Here is an 11,544-nt window from a genome sequence, read left to right as displayed (position 1 = left end):
TGTTTTTTGTGTTCATTGCTGAAACTTCCATAATTATTTCACATAACATAATATCTTAGAACGGTTTTGAATTGAGTGTCGTAAAACCCAAACCTAACTGTAGTAAAACCAAAACCAAAGTAATCTCCATACTACTTTTGACATTCAATTGAAGGGTTTCATGGAGAAAGACCTTAAGTGACATCTGAGAGATTGCAAGATTCTTCTAGCAAATTGCTTTCCACTTCCTTCTATGAAAGAAAGGAGAATTTGACATGAGATCAAGAGTCACCTGGGGATTTTGTCCACACACCCCTTCAATAGACGACTTTTGATATATTAAAATTCAGCTTGGCAGTGAGGTGTAGAGGACACAAACAAAAGAAATTGAATGACCATGTTTATTCAATTTCTTTTGTTTTTGTCCTCTAGGCCTCACTGTCAAGCTGAATTTTAATATATCGAAAGTGGCTTATTGAAAGGTGCTCTATTATAGTTGACCAATCAGCAATCTGGAGAGAGTGTAGCATTTTTGAAAGAGAGAGAGTCAAATCTTCTGCCCAGAGCTGCACTGGTACAGAAAGTAATAGATCTGAAACCAAGGGACATTCAATCACTACTGCTGATCCTGATGCCACAGGTTGTGATCCCTAATCCCTGCCCTACATTTTTGTAGGCCTTTGATCCCTCATCCCATCTTCGTTATTACAACCTACATGTAGACTGTTCACAGCCCTCTTTTTTCTCATATTTTTACAATGAACACGTGGATAGAATTGCGAGAGAACTGGACACCAGCGCAAAACGGAAGACTTGACTGGGTAGGGGGTGGGGATCAAGATAAAAATATGAATTCTTCTTGCTTGTTTTGCTCACAAACCCCACCCCCACCCCCGCTTGCCTTGTGCTCACTTCACTCACTTCTTCTTTCGCATGGGTAAATAGAGAGGCTGTGAACAATCTAATTACAACCCTGAAACTGACACTGCATCGCCGAGTTGCCGGATGGTGGAACACAATTATATCAAACAAGAAAACCAATAAATGTTCATGATCAAGAAACCAAAGCCAACTTTATCTTTGTTACAAACCTTCCTGCATAGCAAGCATTCCATTCAAAGAGTTTCTCCACATTCTGACCGTGCATAAATTGGAGTGAGAGCAAAAATTTGACAAAGCAGGGGGTGGTGGGGCAAGAGCAGGTCCCATTTCAGTTTTTAGCTGAATTTAAGTGTATTTGCTGTAAACAGCAACCTCATTCCCAGTGTCTCTCCACTTGCAACCCCCAAGAGCAAAAGATGGGCAGAGAGAAGAGAGACTGGTGCCCACTTCCCTGCACCTCCTGCATTATTGCACATAAGGAAATAGCCCAAAGAAAATACACCACTGATTGGTTAAAAATCATGTTTCCATAACTCGATAGGACACAAGTAGATTTATACTAAAAGTCAATAAAAACATGGTACAGTACATGTTTTCTCTTTCTTAACTATAACAACAGGAGGTCAGTTGTTCAAACTGAAGGTGAAACAAGACTAAGAAGTAAAGAAGTTGAGAGCTTTTTTTTGCTTAATACATGTACAGCATCCAAGTTTAAAAAAAAAGAAAACATCTAAACAGCAATAATTTAATATGTGTAGTAATATTAATAGTCACACAAAAAGGAAAGCTTCTGGCCATAAGAAGATTAATAAGATTAAATAAATCAACCTTTTTGATTGTATGAGAATGTCTTTCACATTCAACTCACTCTTATCTTTTTAACACTCACTGTAATCAGATAAAATGTTACCTAAATTGCACTATAATCAAAATCCTATTCTTCTAGGACAGTGTTTTCCAGAATTGCCTTTGCATTCTTGTGTTCTTCTGTTTCACATAACTCCTCTGTATCTGCCTAAAGTCAAAACAAGGTAATAAAACTTGCATCAATAACTATTAGCAGTATAATTCTCCTTACTATGAATAGGATTACAGGGAAGCCCATGAAATCCATGAAATGCATGCTTACCTCTCAGCTAATATCGTCTTGATAGCTTCATGAAGATAAGAGTGTACATTTATTTTGGTACAATCAGTGAGGTGCACATAATGGTCACATGCGTAGATGCCAAGGCGCAAGAATGTGTGGGCCAATTACATTGGTATTGAAGGATGCAATGAAGATGTCCTTTTAATGTTGTTGCCATGTGACTCGACTCACCCAGAATACTTTCATGATCTCTGTTTTTGAAGTCGACATTACTATACACGCCTTCTCCCACTCAAATTAGAGCATTGTTTACAGCTGTGGGGTGTTTATAATTCAAGTAAATCTGATATTTTTTGTGTTAGTCTAGAGAAAATTGAAGACACCTCTATTTTGTCCTTTGTCATTCTGACCAGAATGGCTGCCAAGCAGTAGAGTTTTTTAAAACTCTAGGTTTTTAAAATAAACCCTGGTCACAGATTTTGGGAAGGGATTGAGAAAAACCCTTTATTTTTTGAGAACACGATCATGCTTCCTCTCCATTACTTTAGTTTAGATAAAAAAATATGTTATCTCTATTAATTTAGAGAAGAACATCACTTACTACAAGTTTTTTCAAATCATCATAAGCAGTCCTGAGGCGTCTTTTACAGTCTGGAATCATGATTCTGGACTCTTCAAGGACTTCTTTCTGACATGGAAACCAGAAGTAAAGGTAAAAAAGGTAAAGTCTGCATGCGAGCCAAGTGGCCCATCAGGCCTGAGCTTATCCCGGTTTCTGTAGCATGAAGCGACTAGGAGTATTTCTACTCCCCCCTGGATGGGATGCTAGTCCATCGCAGGGTTACCCCCAGCATTAAGTTTGCCGGTACCCATTTATACACCTGGGTGGAGAGAGGCACTGTGAGAGTAAAGTGTCTTGCCCAAGAACACAACACAATGTCCCCGGCCAGGACTCGAACCCGGACCGCACGTTCCGGAGACGAGCGCACTAACCATGAGGCAACCACGAAACCAGAAGTACCACTGGATTAATGATTTTATTCAGCTTAAATACAAAGATCAGCCAAGGTCACCACAGACATCACTTTTCAAAATACCCAGACTTTTCCCTGATAAAATAAAATTTCCCTGACCAAGGAAATGCAAAATGTCAGGTGTAGCAGCAGCTTCTTCCACTCATTCATCAAGACTGATCATTTTCAACAAATGTTTCTCCATTGTGTAGTTCCAGAGAATATCCATACCTCTCCCACGGAAAGGATTTTTTTCAAGACCCCCCACCCCTCTGGAAATTCCAATTAAACTTGATACATTTCTTTAAATTTTTTGGTCTTAGAGAACCCCCACCCCCCAGGAAATTCCAATCCCTTCTGTGGGGGGAGTGCAGATATTTTCTGGTTCTTCACATTAAGGAAAAATATCATTGAGAAGACAGTGACTTCAAATAATAATTCTTTCAGCCTTCAGTGGTATTAAATCAGCCATGTTAAATTATTTAAATTTTCGCTGACTTCTTCAAAATATTAATATTCCCTGACTCAAAGTAAGATTCACTGACTTTTGCAGTCGGACTGAGAACTGAAAAATATTCTTCAAGGACTGAGTCCTTGAAGAATAATTTTTTCCTTTCCCTGACCATTTCCTGACCTATGGCAACCCTGTCACCATCTACCAGAAGAAAAGAATTCTGACTTTTAGTAACAATTCATTCACTCAATTAACCTGTTTCTTTATGTCATATTCATCCTTTTCCTCTGCCTTCATCTTTTCAACTTTTGCTGCTTGGTCTACAACCTCTTTTTCGTACATCTCCTTCTCCTTTGCAAGCCTTCAAAAGACTTCATAAATCAGTACTGGATATTTAAAATGCCTGCTGTGTAGCTAATTTCTTTGCACCATTAGCCATAGGGGAGCAGGGATGGTGCATTGGTGAGAGCGCTCGCCTCCCACCAATGTGGTCCGGCTTCAATTACAGCCTGGTGTCATATGTGGGTTGGGCTTGCTGTTGGTTCTCACCTTGCTCCAAGAGTTTTTCTCTGGGTTCTCCAGTTTCCTCCCTCCACGAAAACCAACACTCCAAATTCCAATTTGACCAGTATAAAGGACCCGCACAAAAACCAACTAAGACTTATGTGGCTTCATCTCTAAATATTGTTATTTATTTCTCTATTGGCCAAGGGACAATTTTCATTCAATCAAAATACATCACTTTGTTCTCCACTTGCTGTTCTTCCTACTGCTCCATAACCAATGCCTAGAGCAGGCTTATGTTTATGCAAAGGGTTTGTGGTTGGTCTATAAAAGATTGCTATTAAAAATAGTATTGCACAGTGATAAGCATGGGTTATTGACCAAGCACGAGGTGAAGGTGCCTGGATATTGACTAAGTTCTTGTTTTGCATGTCATTGACTGAGAGGTAGTCAAGATCCATAAACATACAAAATATGAACAACACAGATAACCAGTAGCCAATCACAGCACAGGATTTGGTCCATCTTGTCCACTCATGGAGCCACTAGTCAATTACCTGTACATAAGTTTCATCAATATGGGTTATTGACCAAGGGTGGGGTCAAGATGGCTTGATATTGGCCAAGTTCCCTTTTGCATGTTTGTGGACTAAGATGGAGTCAAGGTGGACCCATAAACATGCAAATAAAGAACATCTTGCCTGCTCTCAGGGCCAAGCATATTATAAACACCATTAGTATAAATCTACTAGCATTCTATCTCACATACCATTCTCTGATTAGCTACGCTTCTCACTATCTATTCTGTTACAGATGGTGAGAAGCCTAGTAGTGTGCGGGTGTTAATAAAATGACAGCCACTTCGTTGCATTTTCAAAGTGTCTGTGAAGAGGATTTTTGAAGTTTTGAACGACTAAAAGATTTATTCTAAAAACAATTAGATTGTTCACTCTTGATTTCTAGCTATGTGTGATAACTGACTTGGGTTATGCTTTCTTCAACTATCACATGATAGAAATCTCAAGCTCATAACCTAATTGTTGAATAAAGTTAAATGAAATTTAACATAGTTAACGACTAGGAGCTAGTCTAGTCAGTAGCGTTTTTGTGGGCGGTTGTTAGTGTCTTGGCCATCTGTTAGCGTTTGTTTAGCGTTTGGTGCGTTCTGTAGCGTTTGATATAGTTCAATGAAATTTTACACAGTTTATGACCAGGAGCTAGTCTGGTCAGTAGCGTTTTTTGTAGGCGTTTGTTAGTGTCTTGGCCATCTGTTAGCATTTGTTAAGCGTTTGGTGCATTCCGTAGCATTTGCAGCAGTCATATGGTCATGGGAGCCCTGGGGCTGACATTGTCCAGTGGTATTCTTGGTTAGTACGTGAATTGTCGTCCCATGTGCTTGCAGTGTGTTTGTTGCTCTGTGAGCGTGGCGTTGTGGGTTGAATAGGCCCTTTGCAGCTGGGGTCACATGACTAATTTTTTCCTAGAAAATTTTTATATTATAGGCTATAACTTAAAGAATGCCAGAAATGGAACGAGCGTATCGAAAATACCAAAATGGCCCAGTTTGAGGCCCCTGGCATTAAAGAGTAAGTTCATATGACTGTTTGAATTTTCGGAAAATTTAGAGGATTTGTATGGAAGATGATGCTGGAGAGCAAGGCCTTGCTCTCCAACAACTTTTTCCATACAAATCTTCTTATTTTTTCCAAAATTCAGACTGTCATAAAATCTCATTCTGATGGGCGCCTCAAACTTGGCCATTTTGATATTTTGGACATGCTTTTTCAATTTCTGGCATTTGTTACGTTATAGCCCAGAATTTTATGAAAAGTAGGTCATGTGATGGCTTAGCTGCAAAGGACCTATTAAAGTCGTTTAGCGGTTCTCGGCGTTCCCTCCCTATCCCTCCCCCCTCTTTTCGGCAGTTTTTTTTCTTTTTCCTTTCCACTGAGCCATCTGGCTTGAGTGTGACGGGTGCCTGTAGGGGGCCTGGCACGGGGGGCTCATGGCTTGGTTGCAGGTTGGGCAGGCCAGTCAGGTGTTCTAGCACCTTGGGGATGTGACTGCAGTTGCAGCTCCTGGGCTTCGTAGGCACCTTCCCCCCACTAGCGACTTTATTTTATTTATTTATTTATTTATTTGGGCGTTAATTAGTTTCAAATACAAAATAAAGAAGACTGTGAGTAACAAAGGATTTTGGGGGTATGGAGATACATGTTATTGTAGCCAAGAAAAAATATAGTAACCACTATTCTGGGGTAGATATCGTGTTCTAGTAAACTTTGGGCTAAAGTTACTTTGGGAGAAAACTGGCAAAGATCAATATAAGCTTACTCAAGACACTATGCATACACAAAGTAATTAGCTGTCAGTGAAGAAAGAAACACAAAACAGCTTAAAAACGTGGGCTTACCTCTTCACCACTCCAGTCTTGATTTTAAGTTGTCGCTTTGGATCCGATGCAGAAGCCATCCTTATTGCCAAAAGAATAAATCTCCAGCTGTTTTTCTGTAACCCTACTTCGATCTTTTCCACGAGCCCAGTGAGCGCCAAAACAACTCAAACTTAAATTGTCGGTTACAGACTGGGGACGGCTATTCATTGCGCATTCTTTCAATGGATCTACCGCTGTGCAAAACTCAGTCTTTTACCCGTTCCAGGACTCCTCGATTTGTAATGCAAATCACAAAAGAAGACAGCTGCGTTTAACACCAGCATGCGGAAATGTGAGTGTTTTGCAAAGATTGTTTTGTTATTAAAACTTGAATGTCACGTAGAACACTCAAACAGAAGATTTCGAGGGTTAATTCCCTCCCGTGAGTGAAGAAAGAGAGAGGAACAAGCCAGATCGGAACTTCCAAATTTTGCCTATGTAAAACTCCGAAGGTGAGCTTCCATCGAATTTGGTAAATATTTACATTCATAAGCTTAAAAGTTTTAAAACAATGCTAATTAACGCGACGTTTTGTTATCTGGGATATTGGACGAGCAACTTCTGTATCTAAAATATTACGATAAAAGAGCCTTGCTTTGTATCGAACATGTAACCTTTTCTAAAAAGCAAAATACAGGTACAATTATAACAATTAGACCTGCGATTAACTGCCAGTCCCTTCAAAATATCGTATTTTTGCCGATAATTTCTTGTTTCAAGCTGTTCGTTTAGAGATCAAACTATACTGTATCTTAGATAAATTGCCTATAAAAGGTTTTTTCGTTTTTTCAGAAAATGTAATAGAACAACTGCGATTTCTGATGGTAATATGCAAAGTTAAAAGCTTTTTATCGACGAGCAGTGGAAATTTGTGATACGGCTTTTCTCAGAGCGAGATAAAACAAAGTTAACAATTTTTATAAAGAGGCATTACAAGTACTGTGAAGTACAGTGACTATCACCTGGCCTAGTTTGTAACTCTCCCATCCCATGTGGCCGGCTGGAAAAAGTTTCTGGGCAGGTGGAGTTATTTTGTTCAAGTTTGTTTGTTTTTTTCCGTCATCCTCTCACTGTTTTACAAGAGTGACATTCTCTGCAATTAATTACTACCATACATTCAGAGCTATTGTTTTGACCTTTTCGGTTTTCACTTCTTCTTGCAAAAAAAGGGAATACGGAAAATCAAGAATGGCATTCAATAAAGAGACTGTACAATTTACAGCATAATTCTTTTTTTTTTTTTTTTTTTTTACATTCATTGTAGGTCTCTTTGATTATCTGCTCCCAGTATAGCATTATTTACATATTCTTTAAAAGTTTAAATACTTAATTACAAATACATTAATTTTCTTAATGTAGCACATGGCTTGGAAAACCATTACATGTATTATCAATCCGTGTTTTATGTTTGCATTCCAACTGGAACTTATGGTATCCCAGCTGTGGTTATTAGATCTTTTGTGTGATCACAGCTTTCTGAACTTCAAACAATGTCCTCATTAAAAGCCAAATGAATGTGTTTTAAATTCATTCCTTGGATTTTGTTAAAGACAATATAATCCTAAAAGAAACTCTCATTTGCCATTTCAAAGCTTGGATTACAGGGAACTTAAGAGGTAATCAGTAAGATAGAGAGTCATTGACAAAATATTTTGTTCTACATAGGAATCACAGCATCATGAACTTCTCACGGACTATTGAGATTTTTGCTCTTGTTGAGTTTCTTTGTCTTGCAAACTTTATGTTGTGTCATGAGCATTCTTCAACTCATCCAGAGTCTCATTCATGCGGCAATCAGTACAGCGAAGCCTGTAATGTGGACAAGGTATATCTCACAGATAAAGAGATGTTTCAACGTGGGCATATGAAGCCATTTGGATCACATCGCCCTCCTGATTACATTGTGGAAGAGCTTCAATATATGATCTCTCCACAGGACTTCTATATGAATTATGTTGTGAAACACAAGCCAGTTGTTTTTAAAGGTATGCTTAGATTTTTGTTGCTCTTTGTGGTTTAAAATTCGTCTTAAAAAAAATTAAACTACAGTACACTTATTTCACATGGTAGGCGCGGTGGCCCCATGGTTAGTGCGCTCATCTCCAGAGCGAAAAGTCTGGGTTCATGCCCTGGCTGGGGACATTGTGCTATGTTCTTGGACAACTGTTACACTTTTTAACTCTCACAGTGCTTCTCTTCACCCAGGTGTATAAATGGGTACCAGCAAATTTAATGCTGGGGTAACCTTGCAATTGGCTAGCATCCCATCCAAGGGGGAGTAGAAATACTCCTAGCTGCTTCATGCGACAGAAGCCGGGATAAGCTCCGGCCTGATGGGCCACTTAGCTTGGCGCATATGCTAATATATACTTATTTTATAATTTTTTGGTCATGGTTCATGTAAATCAAGTCACTTGTTTCTAAGAATAAATTATTTTAAACTGTAATAATTATTTACTTATTTTTTGTTGACTTTCTAGAATCAATGCAGTTATTTATTTGCAGTTTTCTTTTTGATTTATTATAAAATGATCCTATGTACTGTTTGACACAAAGGTGCAGTAAAATACTGGCCGGCATACACAAAGTGGACTGATGAATACCTGAATGCAACTTATGGCAGAGAAAGGTTTCGCATGGAGACTAAAGATGATGACAAATGGAACATCCCAGCTGACATGAGACTGGACGAATTTCTCAGTCAGTACAATCACTCAAATCGTTATCTGGTAGATGAAGTTTTACCAGACATGCGGAAAGACGTTGTCCTCCCTTTATGTTTACGCTGTGAAGAAATGAGCTCCTTCTTTTTTGTTTCATACTTCTGGATGAGTACAGGGGGGACATCATCGTCCATTCACATTGACACAGACGAAAACCTCCTGTGTGTCATTCATGGGCACAAAGCTGTTCTTATGGTATCGCCGGTGTATTCAAAATATCTTTATTCTGATGAAGCACGAGTGTTGGGTGTCTCAGATATCAACCCTCAAGCTGTCGACCTGAAGAAATATCCTAATGTTATGAAAGTCAGATATCACTCTGCAATGGTGGAAGAAGGCGATATTGTTTATATTCCACAGATGTGGTGGCATCAAGTTGTATCAAGGTATTTAACAGAGTGGTGATAGTTGGTTGGTCAAAATTATTTCATAAGCCTGATGAATGAATAATTGTATGTCTTCGTTTGTATAATTTATAATTCTAACTTATCCTCATTCAGACCTGAACGTCAACAGGCAGTGGCCATGTGGTGGAAATCTAAGCCAGTTTTCAAAAAGTTTGGGCGAGTTGCATCTCCTCAACAGCTTAAAGATCTTAACAATGGTAAGCTGAGAAAAAGGGCATGCTACAGCTGCTCCTTGCCATTATTTAGATTTGTTTTGGGGTTAAAATTCTTCACAGAAAATAATAATTTTCAGCAGATGGAAACTAGCAATCAATCTGGTTTAAAAACCCTTCAAACAGACATCACATAATTATGATGCTCGATAATCAGCACTTTCTTCCTGATTGGCAGATACATGTATGGTGGCCTAATAGTTAGTGCACTGCATATCAAGCAGTCCAGGTTTGCCAACACCATTATGTTGCATTTGTGGACAAGATCAACACTTACTTTCTCAGTGTCTCTCCAACCAGGTGTTTTTAAACACCTGGTTGACAAATGGTTAAAAAATGGGTAGCAGCAAGTTTATTGTTGTTGGTAACCCTCCAATTGAGTAGCATTCAATCCAGAGAGGAGTACTTGAGATAATCCTAGTTGTTTAGTGCTGCTGAACAGAAACTGGGAATATCCCTGGCTGTATGGACCTCTTGGCCTGATGCAGACTTAACTTTACTTTATACCTCTGTCAACTTCTTCCTGGAAGAGTAACTGGTTATCACTACTTTCTTTGCAGGAAAGTATTCATTTGGGAACATTCTAGCTCAGTATGAGTTATGGGTGCAGAATGTGAGTGATACAACTCCCAGGATTGAGTGCAAGGCGCAGCAGATGTTCATGAGTGATTATCAGTTTGAAACAGACAAAATAGCAAATGCACCCAGAACACAAGGTGACGGAGGATACTTAGAGGAGGTATGATTCACGCACTGTATATTGCACATTTCAATCATATTTTTGATTCCATTCAAAGTATGTTAAATCATAGCTAGTTAGGCATTTTCAAGCATTTCTTTGTTTTTCTATTGTCAATAAATTCATTCTCGTCCCCAGAGCCCACGATCCTTCTGGCCTGTGGCAGGGATCGAGAGCTCTAGGCTGGTCGAACACTGGAAGTCCGCGATTCACGGACTTCCCGTCAAATCTGGCAAATCTGATTGGCTGAGAATACAAAACGAATACTCTGCGCATGCTCAGAAAATCGGGTCCAGCCAGAGCTCGCGATCCCTGCCGCAGGCCAGAAGGATCGTGGGCTCTGGGGACGAGAATGCCTTCAATTGTATGTGCACGCGCTTATGTGCGCGCACACATAACACGAAAATTGTGCGCAGTAGGTATGCACAATGCAATACTAAGGAATCACCTTAAATAATGATGTAAAAGCTCTGCCTGAGCTGGATTTAGTTTGTGAGTAATAGAACTTAACCCTTTTTTCTCAATTTTCTCCGGACAGGAATTGGGAATGAAACCCAGTGACCTGAGAGAGCCAGGAAACGAAGACTTGATACCATGTGACTTTGACTACACAAATAAGAAAAGCCCGTGTCATTTCAGCGAGTGCTGGGAAGATGACAACACCAACAAGTGTATCCGATACATCTTGGACTACTGCCTTAATTATGACGACCGAGGATGTGTCGACCAGTTGCCACAACTGATGAACAAGCTTGGTTCATCCCAGTACAAGGAAATCCAACAAATGCCATCGGATTTTTGAATAGCATTCATGTAACATGTTCAAATAAATTGCATTTAGTTCATTCTTTTGATACATGACATAATAAATTTATTATCATCTATATATTGCATCCTTCTTCTTCATGCCCTCTGGACATCCTCCTACATCGGGAGACAGCATTAAGCAATGACGAGTGACATCATCGCTTAAAAATGGGAAACAGAATATTCCCCTCTCATTACAAAATAATTATAGTAACACTTAAACTTTAGCTGGTTTGGGCTGTGTACAACATCCAAAAGAGATGATACCTCTGTTCCAAGGGTGTTAAAGCAACCAAACCC

At 39.3% G+C, this 11,544-nt stretch overlaps 2 protein-coding genes across 4 annotated transcripts; one reads left to right on the top strand and one right to left on the bottom strand.

The window, feature by feature from the left end:
• Nucleotide 1: 1 nt before the first annotated feature.
• LOC145463528 (tubulin-specific chaperone A-like) lies at nt 2-6,487 on the bottom strand. 3 transcript variants are annotated; one of them, XM_081447305.1, is made up of 5 exons: nt 6,336-6,487; nt 3,674-3,779; nt 2,553-2,639; nt 1,772-1,876; nt 2-230 (listed from the first exon to the last, which is right to left on the bottom strand). In XM_081447305.1, exons 1-4 carry the CDS (start codon nt 6,392-6,394, stop codon nt 1,796-1,798), a joined length of 333 nt encoding a protein of 110 aa, XP_081303431.1. In that variant the 5' UTR covers nt 6,395-6,487; the 3' UTR covers nt 2-230; nt 1,772-1,795. The 3 variants fall into 3 exon arrangements, with proteins under 3 accessions (XP_081303431.1, XP_081303424.1, XP_081303416.1); XM_081447298.1 differs by having other exon boundaries at nt 2-227; XM_081447290.1 differs by lacking the exon at nt 2-230 and having other exon boundaries at nt 1,593-1,876.
• A 144-nt stretch (nt 6,488-6,631) lies between these two features.
• On the top strand, nt 6,632-11,321 carry LOC145463409 (bifunctional peptidase and arginyl-hydroxylase JMJD5-like). The gene is made up of 6 exons (XM_081447165.1): nt 6,632-6,808; nt 8,022-8,341; nt 8,913-9,465; nt 9,580-9,683; nt 10,259-10,437; nt 10,976-11,321. The coding sequence occupies exons 2-6, from the start codon at nt 8,035-8,037 to the stop codon at nt 11,237-11,239; spliced, it is 1,407 nt and encodes a 468-aa protein (XP_081303291.1). The 5' UTR covers nt 6,632-6,808; nt 8,022-8,034; the 3' UTR covers nt 11,240-11,321.
• The last annotated feature ends 223 nt before the right edge of the window (nt 11,322-11,544 follow it).

This window comes from Orbicella franksi, chromosome 1 (genome assembly GCF_964199315.1).
Source record: "Orbicella franksi chromosome 1, jaOrbFran1.1, whole genome shotgun sequence".
Lineage (NCBI taxonomy): Eukaryota > Metazoa > Cnidaria > Anthozoa > Scleractinia > Merulinidae > Orbicella > Orbicella franksi.
Note: the sequence above shows the minus strand (reverse complement) of the source record. Positions and strands in the feature narration are given on the sequence as shown.